Source organism: Jaculus jaculus, chromosome X (assembly GCF_020740685.1).
Source record: "Jaculus jaculus isolate mJacJac1 chromosome X, mJacJac1.mat.Y.cur, whole genome shotgun sequence".
Classification (NCBI taxonomy): domain Eukaryota; kingdom Metazoa; phylum Chordata; class Mammalia; order Rodentia; family Dipodidae; genus Jaculus; species Jaculus jaculus.
Window position 1 is genome coordinate 61,895,933 of NC_059125.1, and position 26,802 is coordinate 61,922,734.

General features: G+C 40.6%; 1 protein-coding gene across 1 annotated transcript; it reads left to right on the forward strand.

Moving 5' to 3' along the window:
* Positions 1–5,999: 5,999 nt before the first annotated feature.
* On the forward strand, positions 6,000–26,384 carry Igbp1 (immunoglobulin binding protein 1). The gene is made up of 6 exons (XM_004660985.2): positions 6,000–6,219; positions 6,561–6,854; positions 15,604–15,799; positions 18,345–18,424; positions 19,114–19,226; positions 25,938–26,384. The coding sequence occupies exons 1-6, from the start codon at positions 6,029–6,031 to the stop codon at positions 26,084–26,086; spliced, it is 1,023 nt and encodes a 340-aa protein (XP_004661042.1). The 5' UTR covers positions 6,000–6,028; the 3' UTR covers positions 26,087–26,384.
* Positions 26,385–26,802: the final 418 nt, after the last annotated feature.

Here is a 26,802-nt window from a genome sequence, read left to right on the forward strand (position 1 = left end):
AAACTGGGGTTATTTATTTTTATTTTTAAAAATTATTCTCATTTATTTATTTATTTGAGAGAGAGAGGGAGAAAGAGGTATATATACAGAGAATGGGTACATCTGGGCTTCCAGCCACTGCAAATGAACTCCAAAGGCATGCATGCACCACCTTGTGCTTCTGGCTTACATGGTTCCTGGGGCATTGAACCTGAGTAATTTGGCTTTGCCGGCAAATGCCTTAATTGCTAAGCCATCTCTCCAACCCTCTCCACGTATTATTTTTTTAACTCCTTCATTTAATGTGATAACGTATTTTTATGTAGCTAAATACAAGAGACAACTTGTTTTTATTATTCATTTTTTCCAAATTTTTGTATTATTTCAAAATAAGATGAAATATGATATTTAAAATGACACTACTAATATGTAATAGATACTATGAAAGTCTTCCAGTTTGAAAAACCTGGGAAGTAATTTTCAAAAGTTGAGACCAATTCAAATTCTGTTTTTCTACCTTTTAGCCAACAGCAAAAGCATTTCTTACTTCAACAAAATCCATAGGAAAAAAGATCTTTAGTTCTACAATTTCCAAGTTTCCAAGTCTCCTCCACAAATACTCTCTTATTTGTATTCCCGGCCCAAGTTAACCCTGAAAGATAAATCTGCTACAGTGAGTGGAGATTCCATAAAACAAAATATGTAATTGTGTAGGGCTTCACTTCTGCCTCAGGTTGTAAAGGCTAGGTTGCCAGGGGAAGTTTATTACCATCATTGGTCCAGGGAATCTTTTCAAACTCTACTTGGGCCCTAGTCCCCTCTCTCTTTTGCAAAGCACTTTTCTACTTGGCCTTCATTCTATCTCTCCTAAAAAGCCTTCTACATTCTCACAGTAACCAACTAAAGGTTGATAAACTGAGCAGACACAACTGAACTCAGAAGATACTAGCTTTGTTATAAACTGGTTGGGCAAGTCAGTTATTTCTAATCTGTGTTTTTTGTCCATTATTTTTGCAGTTCCCTTCAAGGTTTGAAATTTTATGAATGCAGGTTATGCCTATAAAGCCTTTTGAAATGCATCTAGTGTATAACTAGAAAGGGATCATGAAGGAATTAGGACATGGGAGGGCTTAAATAGAGGTGGTAGTAGATTAATAAATATAGGGGTGGAATATTTGAGATATAATATTCAAAGTGGGGTTGGAGGAGTGGATGGAGTAGAGAAAGGGGTGGGAGGAGGATTAATCAAAACTAAAGAGGGTATATGGACACCTACTTCTTTATTAGTTGCTGGGCATGGTGGCACATGCCTTTAATCTCAATACTTGGAAAGTAGAGGTAGGAGGATTGCTGTGAGTTGGAGGCCATCCTGGGACTACAGAGTGAGTTTCAGGTCAGCATAGGCAAGAGTGAGACCTTACTTCCAAAAAAAAAGATAAACATGCATTTTAGAAAACATCATTTGTGCAGAAGTACCCTGTGGGAGTGCAAATGCTATGCCCAGGAGCCATGTTTTTAGACAAAAACTTCAGTGGCAAGGGTGAGACACTCCAGTGAGTTGTTGGCCAGGGAGGCCACCTAGGTCAACAAAACAATGCAGGCTAATTATCATGGCTCTTGGTTGCCCACCAGAACTAGATAGTTAAGAATCTATTGCTAAAGCATGACAAGCTTTGGTTGCAGTACACTGAGAAATCAAGCTAGAACTGACCTGGAAATCTCCCTGCTGAATACCTGCTCTAGTGCTGGATAATTGTTTGCAGCTTACTAAGGAGAAGAGTCATCAATAGTTTTAACCAGCCATGGATCCTGCAAGTTGCACAACTGAACACCTAGGCAAAATGCACTCACTAGTGCAAATAATGGCATGCCTGTTATGGGGACAACCAACTGCTCTCTGGATTTGGGACCCACTTCACGGGAGGGATTCATGGCTGATATTGAAAACCTAGTCAAAAGTCTATGGCTGGGAAGTTCATAAGCTCTATAGGGAGGGAGACTGTTACTACTGTTGGTTGGCTACTTGGATATATTATTCCCACCAAATTATCCTCTCTAAATATGTTTATGCTGCTCTCCTTTTTGGCTAGAAGTTTGGTTAAAAGTTTCTCTTTTAAGATTGAGAGGACTAGGGCTGGAGAGATGGCTTAGCAGTTAAGCGCTTGCCTGTGAAGCCTAAGGACCCCAGTTCGAGGCTCAATTCCCCAGGTCCCACGTTAGCCAGATGCACAAGGGGGCACACACGTCTGGAGTTTGTTTGCAGTGGCTGGAGGCCCTGGTGCGGCCATTCTCTCTCTCGCTTTCTGCCTCTTGCCCTCTCTCTTTCTCTCTCTCTCTCTCTCTCTCTCTGTCTCTCTCTCTTGCTGTCACTCTCAAATAAATAAAAATAAACAAAAATTTTTTAAAAGATTGCAATGACTGCTGGGGAGACTCAAAACTCCTCAAAGTGCTGAGAAGTGACAGCTGAGTGTTCAGCACTTACTGAAATATCGCTATCGCACCCTCCAATGGCTCAGGGACTCCAATTGCAGAAAGAATGTAAGAGCCAGAAGATGAAGAGGAGTGATTTGGAATGCTGTCTTCTAGACACAAAGTATTGTTATATTCATGAGTTCACAGTGGTTGTCATTGCCTGCACAAGACCTGCATATTATTGAGCCTATCAATGGGTTTCCATGGATAATGGAGGAAGGAAAACAAAGAGATATCAATATAGAAGAGCAAACAGGAAAGCAGAAGGAGTTCATTGGAGGGGGTGGAGGGAAGGAGGAAGACAACAGAGGGATTGGGAAGGGAATTGTGTGATTTTTTAATAATTTTTTTATTTTAATATTTTAAATATTTAAAATTATCTAAAATGAAAGAGTTGATTACAATAGTTTTAGCTATTCACAAAATGTAAAAAGTAGAATATTTTTAAAAAGTGTTTGAATGAAGGTACCCAGCATGGGTGGGGGTAATGCTGCTTCGTGAAGCCACAAGTTGTTAAATAAAAATCCCAGTGCTGGGTTGGCATAACTCCCTATGAGTTGTTGATCAGGAAGGCCACTGAGACCCCCCAAAACAATAAAGCATACAGCCTATTGATACTACTATTGGTTTTCCACCAGGACCAGAAGATTAAAAAAAAAATGCTTCTAATGTGGAATCAGTTAAACTTCTTGGTTTTCCAACAGCATGTAGAATACATTGTCCTATGTTGCCCTCTAGTTGTTTTATATGGAAAATGTTCCTTTCTCAACCATATTTATCTTAAAAGGCTTGATTTTAGGAAATAGAGACAGCGTGTGTTCTACTTAAATCTCTTAGGATAACCCAGGGAGTGTGCAAAGATAATGAATATGTATATCTATTTGCTTGAAGCAATGATGTCCTTTCTTGCAAAGTCCTAGAATCACATTTTACATCAGTATGGTACAGTAGGAATACATGAGTCATAAATGTAACTATACATTTTCTAGTAGGCACATGTTTAAAAAATAAACAAGTGAAATTAAAATTTAAGAATGCTTTACCTACTATATAAAAATATCATTCCAGGGCTAGGGAGATTTCTCAGTGGTTAAGGTACTTGCCTGCAAAGCCTAAGGACCTGGGTTTGATTCCCCAGCACCCACATAAAGACAGATTCACAAAGTGGTGCATGCATCTGGAGTTCACTTGCAGTGGCTAAAGGCCCTGGCGTACCCATTCTCTTTCTCTCTCTCTCTCTCTTTCTCTCAAATAAATAAATAAAATATATTTTTAAAAATACCAGCTTAGCATGGTGGCCCATACCTTTAATCCCACCACTCACACTTGGGAGGCAGATATAGGAGGGATCACCATGAGTTCAAGGCCACCCTGAGACTACATAGTGAATTCCAGGTCAGGCTGGGCTACTTTGAAAATCAATAACAATATATATAACAACAAATAAATATAAATATAAATATATATATACATACACACATACTATTTCATGGGCTGGGATTGTAGCTCATTGTCACACTGCCTAGCATGCACAAAGCCCTGGGTTCAACTTCCAGCACTGAATAAACCAAGGGATCAGAAGGTTAAAGGTAATCTTCTATATTTGGAGTTTGAAGCCAGTCTGAGTTACATGATACTAAAAAAAAAAAAAGAAAAGAAAAAAAAAACCTTTTAACAGATAGTCAATTACTGCGATATTTTACAGTCTTTTTCTTTGTACCTGGAGGTGTGTGTGTATGTGTGTGTGTGATGTGATGTGTAAGCCAGAGAACAACTTTAGGTGTCATTCCTCAGGAACACAGTCCATCTGTTGTTGAGACCAGTTCTTTTTTTAAAATTTTTATTTATTTATTTGAGAGCAACAGACAGACGGAGAAAGAGAATGGGCATGCCAGGGCCTCCAGCCACCGCAAACGAACTCCAGATGCATGCACTACCTTGTGCATCTGGCTTATGTGGGTCATGGGGAATGGAGCCTCGAACTGGAGTCCTTAGGCTTCACAGGCAACTTCCTTATTTTTTTTATTTATTTTTACTTATTTATTTGAGAACAACAGGCGGAGAAAGAGAGAGAGAATGGGCACGCCAGGGCCTCCAGCCACTGCAAACGAACTCCATATGCGTGCACCACCTTGTGCATCTGACTAACGTGGGGAATGGAGCCTCAAACCTGGTTCCTTAGGCTTCACAGGTAACTTCTTTATTTTTGTTATTTTCTTTATTTTTGTTTTATTCATTATTTTTATTTATTTATTTGAGAGCAACAGGCAGAGAGAGAGAGAAAGAGAGAGAGAGGGAGAGAGAATGGGCACGCCAGGGCCTCCTGCCACTGCAAACGAACTCCAGATGCATGCACCACCTTGTGCATCTGGCTAACGTGGGTCCTGGGGGATGGAGTCTCGAACCGGGGCCCTTTGGCTTCACAGGCAAGCGCTTAGCCGCTAGACCATCTCTCCAACCAAGACTGGTTCTTTAATTGGATTACAAATGAATGCCCCCACACCTAGCTTTTTGTTTGTATGTTTGTTTTTACTTGGACCATGTGTTGGAACGCAGGTCCTCATGCTTGTAAGGGAAGCACTTTATCAACGGAGCCGTCTCCCCAGCTCACAATTCAATTTAAAATAGCCACATTCAAGTGTTCAGAAGCCACTTATTATACAACATCATTCTGCATGAGTGGGCTATTTCCCAAATGGATCACTTATTTTTTATTCATATGACACTGAGTGCTTAATAAGTACGAAGGTTAGAGTGATGAAAAGCTGAATCAAATTCATTCTGGTGAATCACTATTAATACAGCATGGTAGGTGCTATGATAGGGCTCACAGAAAAAAAAACAAAACACAAAACTGGCGGCTGAATGCGGGCGCGGCACTAAAAAGGAGTCAAAGCACGTTGCACAGAAAGCAGCACTTGGCCTGGGAAACAAGTGGCAAGAAAGGAAGCCGGCTGTGGGGAGAGTGGAGTTTCAGGTCACCAAATTATATGGATTAAGGAGAGAGGATTCTCGGGGTGAGAGTTTAAAAGTTTGGGATTATGTGGTGAATTGAAGGGGAACTTGGCAGGTGAAGGACTGGTTGGGCGAAACCGCTGCTCCATCTGGTGCGTAACGGAAGCCAGAAGAGGGCGCGATCGCTCTCGCAACCAGAACAGCGAACCCCCAAAGCGGCAGGGCAGCTCCGGCCAGGGGCTACTAAGACTCCTCGGCGTGCAGAACGCCTCGTGAGAGTCTTCCCCTCGGAGCCGTCCCCACAGTGCAGCAGGCTGGTCCTCACGCGCTGCCCGCGCTCGGAATTTAGCCTTGCCCCCCTCGGGTCTCCCAGCCTATTGCTGGCCACGAGGAGCCGAGCTTTTGTCTACCGTCACTGGCTGTCTAGTAAAAACGAGTCCTTGGAAACTGTTGCCAGGGCAGACAAACTACAGATCCCAGAAGTCATTTTGGAAGCTTCGGTAACAAAGGATGGACCAATGAGGCGCCGCTTCCGGTGTCGTTAGAGCTCGCGGGATTCTTCTTTAGCAAGTTTACCTTTGACTTCCGACGGGAGCTCTTCCGGGTTCCTCCCTTCTTCAAGATGGCAACGTCTGAAGACGAGTTACCGTTGCCCCGGCTTCCGGAGCTGTTTGAAACCAGCGAAAAACTTGTTGAAGAAGTGGAAGTTACGACCGAACCCACCGGCTCCCGTATAATCCAGGATAAAGTGGTCAAGGGACTGGACCAACTTGAGAAGGCTGCTGAAATGTTATCTCAACTCGATTTGTTCAGGTATGGGGAGGAGGGCAATAACCACACACAACGAAGTTGTAGTGGTGATGAAGGGTGGAGCTAATGTGCCCGGGTAGAAGGAACCATAAAGACTAACACCCTTTGGTCCCTACTTCTCACTGTGATCTTGCATACATCATTTAAATTGTCTACCTCTCTTCTGAGAGGATTGTTATCCCAGGACATTGCTCCCTAGGCCATGGTTGTGAACGCCCAGCCACTTTCACTAAAACTGACTGTTGCCTTTGCAACACGCTCTTCAGACCTTTCTCCCCCGGGAAGCAAGGGCCACAGTTTTCCTGCTCAACTAGGCTTCACGGCCTTCTCTTTACTCTTTCCAGCCGAAATGAAGATTTGGAAGAGATTGCTTCCACCGACCTGAAGTACCTGATGGTGCCAGCGTTTCAAGGAGTCCTCACTATGAAACAAGTCAATCCCAGCAAGCGTCTAGATCATTTGCAGCAGGCTCGAGAACACTTTCTAAACTACTTAACCCAGTGCCATAACTACCACGTAGCAGACTTTCAGCTGCCCCAAACCAAGAATAACTCAGCTGAAAGTAACACTGCTAGTTCCTCCATGGCCTACCCAAGTCTCGTTGCTATGGCATCTCAAAGACAGGCTAAAATAGAGAGGTGGGTCAATAGCTGTAATTTGAGAGCTGCAGTGCTATTGGGGGTAGGAGGGTGCATGCGTTTTAATGTCTGTGGTATACAGAATAGTGTACCTCATTCTCTTGGTTCTTAATGAACACAGGCCGTGGTGTCAGGAAACTTTCCTGACATTTAAGAAACATCTACCTTTGTTGAAATGATTTTACCAAATCTTCAAGACCACCCCCAATACCTTATGATTGCCAACAGGAGCAATGTAGTTTAGCAATGTGTCTCCTAACCTTGTCCACAAGCCAACATAATGTTTTTATGGGGAAAATCTTTCTGAAATGCCCATCATTTCAGATTGGTGGTCCATTATTGAACACCTCTGTTCTAACAGCACTGGCACTAACATGAAACATATTAAACTAAGCAAAGCCCTGATATAAGCTCACCATGTTACTTTAAGGAAGTTTCTTACTCTTGGTTTAAGAAAAAAATCAATAAGTGCTCAGTGTGTAGGAGCTGTGCCAGGCACTAGCAACACACACTGTAACACTGTATGGGTGCTTGTATGAGTATGGTCCTTATGGTCTGGTGAGGACATTGAGCATACTAACAGGATAGCAATATAAAGTGGTGCCATCAGTGTGCAAGGTACTATGAAAGCAGAAAGGGGGCACCTAAACAAAGAGGGAACAGGATAGAGAAGGCTCCTAGAAAAGGAAATTCCTGTTCTGATTTGTTGAAGTGAATAGGAGTATTATTTTGAGGAAGAAGTTGGAAGGACATTAGCCTGCATAAGTAGTAGCACTGGTAAAGCCATAGGGGCATTAAAGAAGGAGCAGGGGTGGGGGTTTTTGGGGAGGGAACAACTCTCCTAAGCAATGAAGTTATACTAGAACAAAAGGGAGAAGAGGAGAGGAGATGGGGAGGAATGATGCTGAAGAATGTTGCTGGATCCACATCACAGTAAGTGTGGAATGTGAGACAGGTAAAGCAGCAACCTTGGGAAGGTGTTTGTATCCCAGTTCCATCATTAGTTTGTGATTTGGGATAAATTACTTAATTTTTCCAGCTATAAAATTGAGCTAAGTCCTTCTTCATTGACTTTTTTTGTGGGGACTAATACATATAAAGCTCTTAGCAGTGTCTGGTACAGCAAGCAGTCAGAGTCAGCTATCAGTAGGGTTGTAGCCACTGGACTTTGAGCAAGTTATTTAACTTACCTACCCTCAGATTTCATCCTATGTGAAATTAACTAACCATGGTACCTATTTTATAGGGTTAAGCATAAATCTGATAAGCATAAATGATATACCGTATGCATTTTTGGTTGCTTTATAGGTAGGCTGTGTTGAAGAGCTGCTTTTAGTTGATGACTGGGATTCATGGAAGAATTTTGTTCCTCTTTAAAGATTGCCATTGATTACATTTTAACTAACATATTAGATCCAGTTAGGTCACAGAGGTGATGACTTTAGGGCAGTGGCAGAGGGATAGAGGGGATATAATTATAAGTGTTGAATCTGCAGAAAACCAGGTGATGAGTTGGCTGTGGGAGCTGTGGTAGAGAGAAACAGCAAGGAAGATGTGTATGTTCCTGATTCTGGTGGATGGATGTAGAATTCATTGAGATGGGGTATTGAGGAGGAAGAGCAGAACAAAGGATGGAGAGACTATGAATTCAGTACCAAGACATGTTGAGTGCCTAAAAGTGCCTAGAAGACATCCAAGTAGAGCTTTCTGGTAGCATGAAGCTCAGAGGTGAGATTTGGGCTTAGGTTAAAAATTGGTTGAGCCTTTCTTGTATGCCAGGTACTGTTGCAGATGTTAGAGAACTGGCCAAAGTCAGTGTCTTTATGAAGCTGTTATTTTGGAAGAGACATACAATAAACTAGTAAATAAGTTCAGCCTAGAATGCACAAGGCTCTGGATTTGATTCCTAGCACTGAAAAAGTCTGAATCATGTAAGTTGAAGAATAACAAAGTAGCATTCTGGGACTAGAGAATCACAGTGACTAACTTGAGGACATGGGGTAGATTGATGTTAAGTGGATTCCAGAATCATCTCTTTGAAATCGTAGACTGCCCACTGGCATAGAACAAGAACTTAAACAGAAAATCTTACATCTATAAAAAATATACCAAGAAAGAGTATCAGTACCATAGAGGTACAGAAAGACAAAGGATGGTCACATCCAATTAGAGGAATGAGGGAAAGGTTTTAGAATGTAGAAATGCTAGGGTGTGTGAGTCTTGAATAGTGGTTAAAAATAGAAATTTACATAGCAGGGCATGGGGTCACATGCCTTTAATTCCAGCACTCCGGAGGCAGAGGTAGGAGGATCTGAGGCAGATGTAGGAAGATCACCATGAGTTGGAGGCCACCCTGAGTCTACATAGTGAATTCCAGATCAGACTGGGCTACAGCAAGACCGCACCTCAACTCTCTCCCCCCCAAAAAAAGATAGAAATTACAAATTTTCCTGAATGTAAAAGTAATGATGCTCATTGTCAGAAAATTGTGAAACAAGAATATTTTTTAAAATCAAAAAGGCCTTAATCCTAGTAATCATAGATGTCATTGTTAATTTTCTGCTGTATTTTCTTTCAGATATACAGTTATTTTAGCTAATAAATTGGAAATACTACTGTAAATACAGCTTTTATTAATCCTGTTTTTTTCAAGCCTAATATTGTGAGCATTTCCCCATGTCTTTTGAACCCATGATATTGAATAGTTTTGTAACACTTCATTCTATAGCTGTATCATAACCATTTAATCTGTTACTGTCAAGTGTTTAGACTGGCATTTTTTTTGTTTGTTTTCATGGTGGTTTGTGATTCTAAGTAATGCTATGAACAAACATTGTAAATGCTTCCATGATTCTTTCCTTGGGATAGATTGTTAGTACCCATTCCTGGGTCAGAGGGTTTCATTCAGCATTTTAAGGCTCTTGACATAACAGCCCTATTGCCTTTCACAAGAATGAAGTTTCAAAATATGCCCCATTGTACTAGTCCTGGATATTTACACTTAGAATCCAGCCTTGGGCAAACAGAAAAAGGTATCTATTTTTGCTTAGCATCTCTTTGGCCTAAAAGCATGATCTTTGAGTTGTTTTGTGTTTTGAGAGAGAGAGAGAGAGAATGAGAATGTGTGTGTGTGAGTGTGTGTTGGGACCTCCTGCCACTGCAAACATATTCCAGACATATGCACCACATTGTGACTGTGCATCTGTTTTTAAGTGGGTACTGGGGAATCGACCCTTGGCCAACCGGCTTTGCAAGCAAGGGCCTTCAACCACTGAGCCATCTTTCCTGCTCTGTGAATATGTTTTTAAAGTGTCTGACAGATTAGATATTAACACTACCTGTATGCTAATGACTCCTACACATATCACTAACCCAAGAGCTCTCCTAACCTTCGGATACATACTTCTAACACCATTTGTGGGTATTTCAGACATGGTGTGAAATTGAACTGTTGGCTTTTTAAAAAAGTTCTCTCTTTTTTGGTGCAATGTTAGGAATTGAATCCAGGGCCTTGTGCAGATACAAGCACTCTACCATTGAGCTGCATCCCCAGCTTTTTGACCCCCAAGTGTGCCCCATGTCCAGGTCTTCACCATTTAGTACATTGTCATTCACCCACATATGTAAGCAATAAACGTAGGAGGTAGCTTTAGTTCCTACCTTTTAGTCTCAATTTCCTTACCCAGTCCATCAGCAAGGCCTGTCAATTCTAGCTTCAAAAGGTATCTCCTCTCCTATTACTGTGTCCCCACAAGCATACCTCAGTCTAGGCCACCGGTACCTCTCAACCTGAAAGTAGTCAAATCCATGACTCTGTATGACGTCGTGTCTGCTTTGCCATTCTCATCACAGATCACTCTACTTGTTCATTAGACTCCAACCACAGTGGCTACCTTTTGGTCCCTTGAACAGACCAGCTCCTTTCATCTTTGTGTGTGCTATTGTCTTTACATGGAATGTGCTTCACATGGCTAATTCTTTATTATGTTTCAATTTAACTGTCATTCTTTAGAGTGGCCTTTCCAGATTAGTCTCAGTAAGTAGTTAACACCTGTCATTCTCTCTTCACCCATTTGTTTCCTTCATGACATGCATCTCTTGTGAAATTATGCTATGTGTCTTTCTCCTCTACTAGAATGTACCCACCATGAAGACACTGTAGTATGCCTAGCACAGGGCCTGGCTTGCAGAAAGTCCTCCAGCAGTAATGTTGACAAATAGAAGAATCAACTTGAGAAAAAGATTGAAGGCAGGTTGATTGAGGTTTAATAGGGGCTAGTCTGATTTAGAAGAAGTTCTAAGGCTAGTCTGAATAGAGGTCTACATAAGGAAATGATGTGTAGCCAATATTGAAAGGGAAGAGAGCTAGGCAAAATGTTAACAGTACACTAGCTGGGATGAAGTGATAAAATGAAGTCATAGCTATCAGTGATACTACTTTTGCAGTAAGCAGTTACATATTTAGAAAGAACTTATTCATGACAAATTATTCTGTAACTAAGTGGTAGACTGCTTGTCTCATATGCATGAGGTTCTGGATTCAATCTCTACTACAGCAAACAACCAGAACAAAATTCTTTAGATATATTTACTTTCTATAAGTTCACCCTTTAGATCCTGAGTCCAACATAATAAAACACCTAAATGACATATCTTCTCTCCACTCTGCTTTCCCATACATATTCTCTAATTCACATCTTAGAGAAGCGTGAGTTTGGCTGTTTGAAAGGCACTTCCATTCTTTTAACAGAAAAGAAGTAGAATCTGAGTAAGTAATGAGTCTAGCTCAGGTTTTACTGGAATTAGGTTCTAAATTGACAACTGGATAGCTACTCTCAAAGACAAATAGAAGTGTGCAACTAAGCCTTTTTCTGTTTTGTGGCTGAGGTAAAAAGCTGAGGAGCCCTCAGCTTTGGTTTAAATAACTTTTAAAAAATTCTTTATTTATTTGAGAGACAGTGAAAGAGAGAAAAGCTGTAAAAAGAGAGGAGAGAGAGAGAAAAAAAAGGGTACATCAGGGCCTCTAACCACTATAAATGAACTCCAGACACATGCGCCACTTTGTATATCTGGCTCTATATGGGTACTGGGAATTGAACTCTGATCCTTAGGTTTTGTAGGCAAGTGCCTTAACTGCTGAGCCATCTCTCAAGCCCCCAAATATAAATAAATTTTTCAAGGAAAAACATGTAGAAAGGGGGGGAAAGGTAAGGATTAAACCCTGGAGCAAGTTAAATAAGGGAAAAAGAAGAGGAAGAAAAGGGTAATCAAGGTAAGAGATACACTACATAAGAATAGAACTTGCAGAAGACCAGGGAAGAGAGCAGGTGTTACATTTTCTCTGAGTTCTGCTCCTACCTATACCCTGGTACGGAAGCACATTTGTGTTATTTAGTATAGCATAACTGTTTCAGTCTTGGCACTCCCTCCTCGAGGTCAAAGACTTTTACATCTTAATTGGATTATAGTAAGAGCTTGGAGGTATCTGGGAGATAAACAGATAGAAGGATAATCAGAAAGATGGAGGTGGGCTGGAGAGATGGCTCAGCAGTTAAAGGTACTTGCTTGCAAAGCCTGATGGTCTGGGCTCAACCCCCCAGTGCCTGCACAAAGCAGTGCATGCATCTGGATTTCGTTTGCAGTGGCAAGAGGCCCTGGCACACCATTCTGTGTGTGTATGCCTCTGTCTCAAATAAAAATATTTTAAAAAATAAGAAAGATGGAGAGGTAGTATGGCATCACAATTCTTTGGAATCAGACCGACTTGGGGACAGCCCATTTCTACCACTTAATAGATGGGCCGTAACTAACCCCTCTAGCCCCATTTTTTTCATCACTAACAATGTTTATAGTGTTGCTTATAAACCATTTTCATGTACATTCTTTTAGTCTGATCTAACAACTCGATGAATTAGATCCCCAATATAAAGATATGGCAATGGGCTTTGCACACCGACTTGCCCAAAATTGCATAGCTATTAAGTAACGAGGTCAGAATTTGAACTCGGGTCTTCAGATTCCCAGTTCTAGTGTTCTTCGCTACAGCATGGAGAAGACCAGTGGTGGAGAATGGGTTGAGGAAAGGTGTTTCTGAGATAAGGGAAAGACAACAGAGTAAAAATTCAAAGCTGCTAATGACAAGAGAGGGCAATGGACAGAGTGAGGCCTGGAAGAGTGAGTAGGGACAAGATGAAAAATGGGTTAACATGACAGCTCCTTAAAGACAGTAACAAAGAAGGTGTGTAGCTGTGAGATTGAGATGAAGAGGGAAATTGAGTGCTACATTGGCTGGCTATCTGGTAAGCATGATGCTGGCATGGACTCTTCACAAAAGATGACCACAGAGATAGGCGACTTTGGTAGTAGGCATTTGTGGTTGATCCATTTGACCCAGATTTGGAATTCTTACCTTATTCTCAGCTGCTTGGAAACAATGCAGGGAACGCCCAGAGTCTGAATGGTACAGGGACAGGGGACTCTAAGGTGACCTTAGGGAGTGTTTTCATGGAGTCCGCCATGTGGAATCAGAACAAAAGTGTAGTCTATTCCTCAGAGCCTTATGATTTCACCCTAGTGTCTGTAATGTAATATCGGGCCCCTTCCTCTGATTTCACCAAGGCACATTTTATCTGGTTATTACATACCATGGCTATGTACAAGTTTTCATCAGAAGAAAGTTATTTTGCCAGGACAAAAGATTTTTTTAATGCCTAAAAGTACAGGTGCCAAGGAGCCCGAAGTCTAAAAGTGAATAGTGAGGCCATAGAAGCACGGAAATAAAAGGAAGGGAGCAAAATGCGTGGGTGGAATGCACAAGGAGAATGAGAAAGGAAGCAAAAAAACCCTATAATTAGAGGACCACTGGACACACTCAGAATTCATGCTGGGGGAAAAAAAATCCCTTTCTCCAGGGCCCTCATATGTACTCCTGTGACAGACAGGCATTTCCATGGAAGAAGGCAGGGGTCACCATGGGGTAGATAAACATTCTTTTTTTCCTTTTTAATTTTTTTGTTTATTTTTTGTTTATTTGAAACTGACAGACACAGAGAGAAAGAGGCAGAGAGAGAGAGAGAGAGAGAGTGGGCATGCCAGGGCCTCCAGCCACTGCAAACCAACTCCAGACATATGCACCCCCTTGTGTATCTGGCTAATGTGGGTCCTGGGGAATTGAACCTCAAACTGGGGTCCTTAGGCTTCACAAGCAAGCACTTAACTGCTAAGCCATCTCTCCAGCCCTAGGTAAACATTCTGAAGTAATACTCCTAGTAGTATTCAAGACCTAAGAATTGACCTTTGTATTGTTTTACTCAGAAGGCTATCTATGCTGATGGTATGACAGTTGTTTGTATCCTGTCAGATGCTTACTTGATGAGTAAAAGGAGAAAAGCCTAAGCATTTTTATGATAGCATTTCCAAAGCAGTGGTCCTTGACTTTTTGATAAAATCTGTTCCCAGAAAAAGAACAACTGAAGAAAAACTAAATGAAGGGAGGAAGAATGTTTTGTGCCATTCAGTTATCTTGTGTCATCTTCTATTCAAAAGCCTTCAGTGGCTTTCCTATCTCACTTAAAATAGCATGGTATTGGATAATTTGGGACATAGTCTACAAGGTTCTACACACTATTGCCCTAGCTATCTCTAACCTCATTTTCTGTTCTGTTCACTCCAGTCCATAAACTCTCCTGTCCTACCTGTACTTGTTTTTTCCTCTTGGAATACTCTTCCAGAAATCAGGATGATTTCTTTCTTATTTCCTTGATGCATCTGCTTCTCACCTCTTCAGAGGGACCTCCTCCGATCACTTTGTATATTCTCACACTCCTACCTACACTCGATCACTCTTTCCAGATGACATTGCTTTTCATATCCTCAAAAAGTAGCACTTTATCATCATTCGCTTTATCATGTATTTCTTTTTATCTGTTTTCTCCCACTAGCATGAAAGCAAGACTTTCTTAACATTGTATTTATTTGTTTGTTTTAAATTTATTTACCTATTTAAAAGAGAGGAAGAGGCAGATTGAGAATGGGTACACCAGAGCCTCTAGCCATAGCAAACAAACTCCAGATGCATGTGCCACCTTGTGCATCTGGCTTACCTGGGTACTGTGAAATTGAACCTGGGTCCTTAGGCTTCGCAGGCAAGTGTCTTAACTGCTAAGCCATCTCTCCAACCCAACTTTTATAAACTGTTTCCAGTAAACGTGCCTGTCACATACTGAGTATTCCAAAGATAATTGTCAGATGAATGATAAATGATGTTCTAGAGTGCATCCTGAAAAAGACAGAGTTGAGTCTTAATGTTAGATACAGATGAGTCAAAAGAGCTGGGAATGTTTGCATAAACAATTTTTAGGCTGTTGCATAAGGAATTCCTGTATTAGTGGCAGATAAATATGCCCCTAAGCTCCTATAATTTCTTGAAGATGTAACACTGAAGTACTCTGTGACACTGGGTTGATATGACCCAATGACTAGGGTACCCTCATCTCTAAAGACAATGGCACATCTTGCTGAGATTAGGGTGCATCTTTGTTTTCTGGCTTCAGATTTCTGAGCACCCTGCTGGCCCCTTCCTTGTTTGCTTGTTTAGGGACTACCTGTGGATTATAATCTCTTCCTGCTAATGTGGGAATGGGCATACTTGCTACCTAGAATTTGCAAAGACAAAATCTTACTCTGGCCTTCTTTTGAAAGAACATGTGTTTATTTTTAAGTTCATGGATAATGCTTTTCTATGGAACAGATACAAGCAGAAGAAGGAGATGGAGCATAGGTTGTCTGCCCTGAAATCTGCTGTTGAAAGTGGTCAAGCAGATGATGAGCGTGTTCGTGAATATTACCTCCTTCACCTTCGGAGGTGGATTGGTATCAGCTTAGAAGAAATTGAAAGCATTGATCAGGAAATACAGATCCTGAGGGGAAAAGACTTTTCAAAAGAGGTAAGCCTTGCCACTACCCATAGAGCTTGGAAAGCTGCCATCATAGATTGGAAAATTCTGCAGGAGAATAATCCAATTAAAATCCTTAGCTGGAGCCGGGCATGGTAGCCCATGCCTTTAATCCCAGCACTCAGGAGGCAGAGGTAGAGGATCGCTGTGAGTTTGAGGCCACCCTGAGACTCAATAGTGAATCCCAGGTCAGCTTGGGCTAGAGTGAGACCCCACCTCGAAAAACAAACAAAAAAATCCTTAGCTGGGTATAGTAGTGCACACTTGTAAATCCAGGTCTTTAGAAGACTGAGAAAGGTGGATCACAAGATTGAGGTTTGTTTAGACTACATACTGACTTTAAGGCCAGACTGGATGACTTAGTGAGATACTTTTCAAAATTTAAAAAAAATTTAAAAAAATAAAAAAATTTTAAAAAGGCCAGACTGGATGACTTTGTGAGATACTTTTCAGAATTAAAAAAAAATAGCTCTGTGGTAGAGCATTTGCCTAGCATGGACAAAGCCCTTTAATCTTTAGAACTATAAGAAATAAAAAAGCTGGGCGTGGTGGCGCACACCTTTAATCCCAGCCCTCGGGAGGCAGAGGTAGGAGGATCGCCATGAGTTTAAGGCCACCCTGAGACTCCATAGTGAATTCCAGGTCAGCCTGGACCTACCTCGAAAAACCAAAAAAAAAAAAAAAAATTAATAAATAAAAATAAAGAAAGAAAAATAAAAAATCTTGGTAACTCTTCAAAATTCATTGTTCTTAAGATGAGTACAGAATGACTGATGGTTCACCAGGGTAGTTTTCTCTTTAGCAGCATCTAAGCATATCCACCCTGTTGACATTGTAACATGACCTCTACAGAATTCACACTAGAGAACTACTTAATGAAGTTACAAAAACATTCAGTGTTCAAACTTCATGGTTTTTTGTGGGGTCACATTCATAGTTATCCTTGGCTTCTTGCTGCTGCAGGTTGGGCATGCCTTGTTAGTTTATAGCCTTCAATGTCTGTAATCTGTAAGATACTAATAGTTACTTTTAATTTTGTGCCACATCATGGAAGACAGACTTTCCTGAAATTTGAAGTGATTTTGACTGCAAAGGCATAGGAAGGGAAGGAGACCTTTAAAATATGCTTAGTTATAATAAAAGTGAAAGAAGAGTAGGGTAGGAATGGGTAAGAAAAGCAGAACTGCCGGGGAAAGAAAAAGAGTAAAACAAGGCCAAGTTCTAATTTTTTTCCCCATCCTAAACACATTCCCTGGACTTTGTTTCACCTGGCTTGTTTATATCATTAGATCACCCAGGTAGCTGGCACCACACCAGGGACATCTTCATCCACCAGATGACTGGTAGAGAAAGCTTGCTATGAGAGCATCCGGTGTCTTTGAGGATCATAACCTTGTTTTAGAGCTGCTTCCAAAGAATAGGCTCGGCTGCCAGTCTCTCTGTAATACAGGATATAACATGAATTAAGTTACATTTGTCAACTGGTCATATGTCTATTTAAGTCCTCAGCAAAACTTTTTAATTTGATTTGTCCTAATTAGCCCAGGAGCTCTTGCCTGAGGATAACATCAACCTAGTTCTTGATATTAAGGGATCAAAGAATGAACAGTCAGTATTCTAAGGTCATAAGGCCCCTTGAGCATGTCTAGATGAGTGGTTTCCCAGCATTCTGAAGCTGGACTTTTCAGGTTCCTATTCCCCCCTCTTTTTTTTTTTTTTCTTTTTTAAAGATATCTCCTGTAGTGTTGAACTGGGTTTTGGCGGTGATGGAACTAAAACCAAATGAGCACCTTCTCTCTAATCATACTTCATTTTAGCATGCTTCTAGGAAGCCATGGTTTCTGGAAGTATTTCCATATGCCTTTATAGAAAAAGCTTCTAGTCCTGCCTTCCTCCTTTTACTGAGGAATATTCATTTCTAAATCAGTCTAGCAGTTCTTGACAAATAATGGCATAACTATATTAGGAAGGATTTTTAGAAGAAGGGTCTTAATAATTTAGCTTTTTCACTGAAGGCCAGGCTGAAGAAACGGACTTCAGATTCATCTCAAGGGATTTTGAGAGAACATGGAAGAAGGCTTTAAAACCTCCATCTTTGGTTTTTAATTGTTACGAGCTGGAGAGGTGGTTTAGCAGTTAAGGTGTTTGCCTAAGGACCCATGTTTAACTCTCCCGATTCCATGTAAGCTGGATGCACAAAAGTGAGGCAAGTGCAAGGCCATGTGTACCCACTAGGTGGTGGAGTTAAATTGCAGTGGCTGACGCCCTGGTGTGCCAATTCTCTTTCTCTCTCTCTAAAAAACATGAAATAAAATTTAAAAAATTAAATTTAATTAAAAAATTTTTGTTACTTGTGGCAAGATTCCTGAGAGAATTTGCTTTCCCTCTTTAGTAAGGTACTCAAGACCCCTTAAGATTGATAGAAAGGGAGTGGATTTTGAACCCTGAGTTTTCTCCAGCACCAGAGGACTTAAAAGCTTGCATGATAAAATGGGTAAAATGGTAAACACACCTCTGAAATTAATTTTCTTGTTAGGTGTCAACTTCTCATTCATCTTCTTCGGACAAGCCTCCAATGAAACCGTTCATCCTTACTCGGAACAAGGCCCAAGCCAAGTAGGTATCACTGCAAAGTGATGGCCCTTTATAGGCCCTGTTGGTATGTTTCTCAGCAATGCTTTTATAACCACAGAACAGATGTTTTCACAGTCATAATTTTAGCTATGAAGGCTGGCCTTTATTAAAAGAGATAAAAGCTCTCCTGATAGTTTCTCCATGTTTGTCCTTTTCAGAAATTCCCTTCGTATCAAGCTTAAAAGTAAACATAAAAATGGAAGATAAAGTGAATCTTGCAGAGAATTGCATGTTTCATTTTTTTTTTTCAATATTGCTGCTCTTCCTGCCTTTAGTAGCACTTCTCAGAAGAATGTATTTGCTTACATGTGAAGCAATTCTGAGTTCTTGATGCTATTCCATAGGGTGGCAGGAGTTTCCTTTCCATTTCAGATCTACCACCTATTAATTGCCACTACACAGTGTCGTCATTGTTCTGTGGGGCACTAACCCACTAGAAAGTGATCCTGGACTATTTATTGTCTCATGAAAGCCCTTGACTTTAATAGCCCTTTGTGGATGTTTCTTTTTATGTGTTTTCGCTGGAGTTTGTGTAACACCTCAGAAGATAGGTGTGTAGGAGAATGAGGCTGAAGTAGACACAGGCCTCACGAGCTTCATCAAAGTAAAGAGGCTCTCTAGTACTGATACTTTTGTTTTGCTTTCTAAAAGAAATATGATTTTTTTTTCAGAGTGTTTGGAGCTGGTTATCCAAGCTTGGCAACAATGACAGTGAGTGATTGGTATGACCAGCATCAGAAATATGGAGCATTACCAGATCAGGGAATACCCAGACCGACATCAGGTATGAAGGGGTGGGAGGAAAATAGTTGTACTACTGGTTCCTTATTCCTTCACAATTAAATTTGGACCAAGTATTACTGGTATTTAGAAGCAGAAGTAGTCTGAATAAAGATTCTGAGTAATAGAAAGATTCCAGGCAGAAGCAAATATGGGCAGTGTCATCTTTATCATTCAAGTATTTACTTTCTTTGCTATTTAGCAAACTATACTAAGCAGCATAGTATTTTAGTGTCTCCAAATGTGACAGAAAAATAACAGCCAGATGGGCTAGGGAAATGTCTCATCAGTTATGGGCACTTGCTGGTTAAGCATGGGGGCCTCATGTTGTACCAAGTTTGACTTGCCAGAACCCACATTAAAAAAAAAAAAAATCTGCATTCAAGAGGCAGAGGAAGGAGGATCACTGTGAATAGCCTAGAATTACAAAATGACTTCCAGGCCAGCCTGGGCTAGAGTGAGACCCTATCTTGAAAAACCAAAAGAAAGAAATCTGGGCATGGCCATGCATGTCTGTAATCCCAGTGGGAAGTGGGGGCAGACCAGAGAATCACTGGGACTTGCTAGATGACAGCAGCTCTAGGTTAATGGAAATATCTTATCTCAAAGAAACACTTAGATGAGCAATCAGAGAAGGAACATAATGTTCTCCTCTGGCCTCTGCATGCACACACATGAAGTCAATACTTCACACACCCATGCATACGCCACATAGCATGCACACATAATCTACACACGTGTGTGTACACAAAAGGAAAAATAGCTGACATACAGAAAAACAAAATATGGATAGATGATCCACTTCTTTTCATGACAAAGCATCCAAAATATTTTTAAAAGAAATACTCGTTGAAGGCAACAGAGAGGAACCAAAAGCAAGCATAACTGGCAGGCAAGAAAAGGGAAAGGGGGAATAACACTACAATTTCTTCAGAGCAGGGATTTTTTTTTTTTTTAAGAGCAAGGATTTTTGACCTACTGTATTCTTGGCACCCAAGTTAGTAGTTGGATCATAGTCAATAATTGGAAGCATCTTTAAAAAGAACAAAAGGCGAAAAGTAAAAGTACTATATATTATATAGTAGAAGAATCATGAATAGGCCTGGGGTGACCAGTATATCTCCTGAGACATAGAAGATGGGACATTATCCAACCTCTCTGAACCTTAGTTTTCTTTTCTCATTTGAACCATGACAGCCCCAAAAGGAAATGTTCTTATCCCCATTTTAAGTTGAGGATGTTGTCTCTGAGAAGTGACTTACCTCACCATAACTAGTACAGTATCCAAGGTATGATTTAAATTCGACCCTTCATATTCAATCCTTCCCACTTCCAGTGCTATTTCCAGTAGCCCAAAAAAGTGGCCATTTGAAAAGGTGTCCTGATTTTTTGTAGCTTTTCAACTATAGGTAGGCTGCAGTTTGTATGATATGGAGCAGCTAAAACTTGGATGAAAACTTGCAGTCTTATTAGTTGAGGAATGAGAGAACTGAGTTCAGGGTGACCACAACAACTGAAAAGTAAGGCATAATATCCCACAAAGAGAACAAAAAAGCAGGAGACCTAATTTTGTATATCAACCTTGCCAGAATCTCTGGCTGACTCCTAAAACTCTCTGTACTGAATGGAATCCAAGCACCTTAGCTAAAGCTGAAGTAACTGAATGGAGAATTCAACTCCTTCCCAATGAAGAAGAGACAGAATTTGACATTTTGGCTCTAGATACTTTATGGCCTTCTAAAATAAAATAATCAGGGCTGGAGAGATAGCTTAGCTGTTAAGGCACTTTCCTGTGAAGCCTAAGGACCAGGTTTGATTCACCACTACCCACCTAAGCCAGACGCACAAGGGGGTGCATGTATCTGGAGTTCATTTGCAGTGGCTGAGGCCCTGGAACACTCTTTCTCTCTCTCTCTGTCTCTCTCTCCCTCCCTCTCTCTCTCTCTCTCTATCTCTCTCTCTGACTCAAATAAAAAATATAGTTAAGACAGGCGTGGTGGTACATGCCTTTGATCCCAGCACTAGGGAGGCAAAGGTAGGAGGATTGCTGTGAGTTTGAGGCTACCCTGAGACTACACAGTGAATTCCAGGTTGGCCTGGGCTAGAGTGAGACCCTACCTCGGGGAAAAATAAATAAATAAAATAAAATAAAATAAAAAGATAGTTATAAAAAAGAAAATGAGGACTGGAGAGATGGTTCAATGGTTAAGGCATTTTCCTATGAACCCAAAGGACCCAGGTTCAATTCCCCAGGACCCATGTAAGCCAAATGCACAAGGGGCACATGTGTCTGGAGTTCATTTGCAGTGGTTAGAGGCCCTGGCATGCCCATTCTCTTTTCTTCTCCTCCTCCTCTTCCTCCTCCTCCTCCTCCTCCTCCTTCTGTCTCTCTCTCTCTCTGCTTGCAAATAAATAATTAAAAAAAATGAAATGAAAAATTAGTACTTTTAAAAAAATGTTTTATTTATTCATTTCAAAGGAGACAGAGAATAGATGCATCAGGGCCTTTTGTCCCTGCAAATGAATTCCAGATGCATGCATTACTTTGTGTATCTGGTATTACATTGGTACTGAAGAATTGAACAAGCATCTTTAACCACTGAGCCCTCTCTTCAGTCCTGAAAAACTAGTACTCTTTAAAGGATGGGAGTAATTTGGAATATCTGTAATATATATATATATAATACAATATTCCTTAACTTACAACAGGGCTGCATCCTAATAAAACCCATTATAAACTGAAAATATCCTGAGTCAAAAAATACCTTTAATAAATATAACCTATGCTACATCACAGTGTAGCAACACAGCATACTATAGAGCAGGGTTTCTGAAAGTTTTCCTACTTGCAACATCTTTTTGCCCAAAGAATTCTATACAACCCCAGGGGTGTATGTGTGTGTGTAATTGAAACATTGACAACAAATCATAATGAAATATATATATATGTGTGTGTGTGTATATATATATATATATATACACACACACACACACACACACACACACACATACGCACATACACACATACACATATACACACACATACATACATACATACATACATACGAATGAAACTGTTCTTTAGGGACTAGAGAAATACCTCAGTTGGTGAAGTACTTGCCTAGCATGCACAAAGACTGATGCATAAAAGTATGCATGGGTCTAGAATTTGTTTGCAGTGGTAAGATACTCTGGCATGCCCATTTTGTAGCTTTCACTCTTGCTCTCTCTCAAATAAAAATAGTTTTTATAAAGAGTACATTTGTAGCCGGGCGTGGTGGCGCACGCCTTTAATCCCAGCACTCGGGAGGCAGAGGTAGGAGGATCGCCGTGAGTTCAAGGCCACCCTGAGACTACAGAGTTAATTCCAGGTCAGCCTGGACCAAAGTGAGACCCTACCTCAAAAAACCAAAAACAAACAAACAAACAAACAAAAAAAAAAGAGTACATTTATTCCCTACAAAATTTTGTATTATGTTATTTAAAAGTGAACTTTTTGAAGTGGTTTACTTAATGGTATTCAATACTAGAAATCTGAAGTCCTGCAGCTGATTTATTTTTAATGTTTTATTGATAGTTTTCATATATGTACATAGTATATGTTGGTTATAACTCTCTCCCATCATTTTCTTATACCTAAACATTCCCAATCCCTTCCACTGAACTGCTTCTTTCCAACTAGTCCCTTTTATATTTTCATGTCATTTTGTGCCCTTTTCCGGCATTCATGAGGAAATATTGATGGGCCCAATATTGCATAGGTCTTGTGCAAATGACAGCCACTGGGAAGATGTGAATGCAGTGGCCACTTCATGTCCTGAGCCTTGGAGAGTGTGATAGAGATGTCTCATTTAGTGCTGAGTGCTCAACTGTCACTTTTCTTCAGCCCTTTTAAGAGTTTTGGATCTTTCTGGAAGTCACTGCCATCTGCAAAAAGAAACTTACCTGACAAAACTGAGCACAGTACTAACCTGTGGCCATAAACCTAAGTATTTAGAGGGGAATTTGCTAAACATTAAACATCCATTTAGACAAACATCATAGTAGCTTCCGCTCTAGGGCTTATGACCTTCCCAGCCATAGGCTAGGTTTTCAGTATCAGGAATGAATTCCTTCCCATGGAGCAGACCTTGGATCCAATCAGACCAGACCTGCCCCTATTTGACTGCTGGGCACATCTTATCTGGCTGGCCAGTAGTGAAGCTTTCATGGTCCACTGCTGGTTAAGGCTACCAATGTCATTTTCTCCCCTAGCAGCCTGCATCACACTTTCCAGCACTATGCCATCTAGTCAACAGAAAGCATCCAGGTCAGTTCCAGCTTGATTTCTCAGGGTCTTGCAACTGAAGCATGTGGTATCTTCAACAATGTGTTCTTACCATCTGCTTCTAGTGAGCAACCTAGAGCCTTGCAACAACCTGTATTGTTTTAGGTGACTCTGTGACTTTGGGGGTTTGAATTAGGTGTCCCCCCATACATTCATGTCTTCTGAATGCTAGATCCTCAGCTAGTGGCAATTTGGGAATTGCAGCCTTGCTGGAGGAAGTGTGTTATTGGGATGGACTTATGGGTGTCATAGCCAGCTTCTCCTTGCCATTGTTTGGCACATTCTACCTGATGTTGGCCAGTAGGTAAGAGCCAGCCTCTGCTCATGCCATGTTTCCCACTGCCATCATGGAGCTTCCCCTGAAGTCTGTAAGCCAAAATGAACCCTTTCCTCCTACAAGCTGCTTTTGGTCAGGTGCTTTGTTCCAGCAGCCAAAAAGTAACTGTTGCAGTGACCAACAACTCACTGGGAGATATCTTACCCCTGGCTCTGGGAACTTTCTGTAACAACCTTGGTTTCTGGGTGCACAGCATTATTTGTCTCCACAGGGACTTCTGCCCAAACTCTGTCATTCATTCATTCATATATATATATATATATCACAATTTATATTATATATATATTATATATATATTATATATATGTGTGTATATATATATATATATATATATATATATATTTTTTCTATAATTTCTATATGGTTTATTCACATCTTTAGTTTAATTTACCCTGTCCCTACCCACCACCCCTCTGCTCTATTCCAGCCCCCTCCCCTGACCCTACCTAGACAGTTCTACTTTGAGTATTCTGCCCCTCTACTTAGCTATCTACTATATCTTCCCTTTAAGCCCTCCCCTTCCCCTCCTAAATGGCCCCTTGCTAGTTTACTGGCCTCTACTATTTACTCTTATTCTAACTCATATACACATCTAAACATTCGAAGTTAAGATCCACATATGAGAGAACTTTTCCTGAGTCCTGTCCATTCCTTCTTGTTAATTTATCTTTCTCCATGTTGGAATGTTCTAAATCTTCCACCTTGTCTTCAAGCTCAGATATTCTGCCCTTTCCTTGACCCATTCTGTTGGTGAGGCTTTCTATGTTTTGTTTTGTTTTCATTTGATGTGCTGTTTTTCGTTTTCAGTATTTCAGATTGATTTCCCTTCATTATTTTTGTCATTACTCCTATATTGTATTGACTTCCTTATTTCATTCAGCCAATTTTCCGTATACTTGTGATATTTTCAGGAGTTTGTTTTCTTTGTTGGGTTGCTTGCCTCTGGCTTTTCATCTGATTCACTCTTATGGGGGTTATTAGTTTTTTTATTATTGTGAGGTTTATAATTTTTAGAGGAGTTAAATTGTCTTGATTTTTTTTTTTATTACTGCATTGGGTTTTTCACATCTTGTGTTATTTCGTTGCTTGGATTTTCTGTTTGTTTCATCAGCTGTATCCTTAGGCACATAGGTCAGAAGTCATATCCTCAGTCAAGAAGCTCAAAGTACCTGATGTGGTCTCCATAGTCTTTCCAGAGTAGAATACTAACAGCAAGAGTGACTAAAGCAGGTGGATATGCCTGCTATGCAAATTTCCTATTAACAAACCAACAATTATGTTCCTTCTGACTTCGATAATTACTTTTGAGGTGAGTTTCTATCTCACCCACATTCAGTTGTAAAGCGGGTTCCCTGTCTGGTGTCCTGCAGCATATTTAAGTTCTAACTTTGTTATGACTTTTAGATGATTGTGAAATTGTGCAAATGCGACTATATCAAGTTTCAATATGCTTTATTATGAGTGAATCGAGCCGCTTATTGTTCCATTTCTTTCTTTGGGTTCTTAGGGCATAGTTTGGCAGTGCAAGAACTAGTGGTATTAAAAAAAAAGAACTAATGATCTTAACAAATTCAATAAGAAGTCAACACATGAGGAAAATTGTACAATTATAATAAAGAAAATGTGGGTAAACAGAAAAATCACCAATAACTCCACCTTTGTGGCAAATCATAAATATTTGTTACTTTGGTGGTTTTAAATTGCTGCTGTTTTTAATTGTTATTGGTAATGATGTTTTTGTTTTGGACACAGGGATTGTTTTCCAGTTTGCCAGGAATTCTTTCCCCAGATAGAACTTATTAAGATGGCACCTCTATATTTTTGGCTTCTATGGAAAGCACTCAGAGCATCCTTTCTTGCTAGTATTATTCAGCCTGTAATATATTAAGTAATAGAAGTACTCTTCCCATTTCTGCTAGGCCCAGGGCAGCCAGCTGGCTATGTTAGTCTTACTGTCTGTGGTTATGTTTAGAGTAGAGCTGAGCTCCCTAACATTGATTATGCACATCCCCTCAGTTTCTCATCCACTCTTTCTCTTTTTCCTACCTTAGCTGATTTGAAAAGAGAAGCTGAGCAACAGGAAGATCAAGAACAAAAGGAGGAAGAGAACGATGAGAAAACAGTCCACAAAATGCGGGAGTGGGATGACTGGAAGGACACCCATCCTAGGGGTTATGGGAACCGACAAAATATGGGCTAAGCTTCCTATGAAAGGACAATGGGGTACACTCCTTTGCTGCCCAGGGCAACTATGTTACCTTCTCTTTTGCTTCAACTGGGCACAGTGAAGGCTTTCAGTTGTGTCAGATAACTAAGTGTTTACTTGTACCCTAGATAATTACCAGAGATCTTGTTTTGGCCTTACTAATTCTCATCATTATGTATGTTAAGTGGCCAGAAAAGAGCACTGCAAAATAGTCCTGCATATAACAGTGGTAGTATGAATAATCTTTAAAAACGTAATAAAGTCCCTTCTGTTATGTGAGCCTACAAACAAATATATCAGCTGTTTGTTTGTGGGGAGTTAGATAATTCAGCTGTAGGGCTCCTGAGTATCTAGAAAGATCCCCTGTCACCCATCTCCTGAGTATCTGGAAAGATCCCTGTTGCAATCACGTTCACATTGCTGGCAGAAAACAGAAAGCACCTGACCAAGAGCAGCTTGTGGGGGGAAAAAAAGAGTTTACTTTGGCCTACAGACTTGAGGGGAAGCTCTATGATGGCAGGGGAAAACGATGGCATGAGCAGAGGGTGGACATCACCCCCTGGCCAACATAGGTGGACAACATCAACAGGAGAGTGTGCCAAATACTGGCATGGGGAAACTGGCTATAACACCCATAAGCCCTCCCCCAACAATACACTCCCTGCAGGAGGCATTAATTCCCAAATCTCCATCAGTTGGGAACTTCGCAT

Bases quoted from the DNA above. Each gene is read 5' to 3' on its own strand.
- Igbp1 (XM_004660985.2), top strand. From the start codon at position 6,029: ATGGCAACGTCTGAAGACGAGTTACCGTTGCCCCGGCTTCCGGAGCTG. The intron at 15,800-18,344 runs GTAAGCCTTGCC...TTTTCTTGTTAG, and splicing joins GAAAAGACTTTTCAAAAGAG to GTGTCAACTTCTCATTCATC. The intron at 19,227-25,937 runs GTATGAAGGGGT...TTCCTACCTTAG, and splicing joins AATACCCAGACCGACATCAG to CTGATTTGAAAAGAGAAGCT.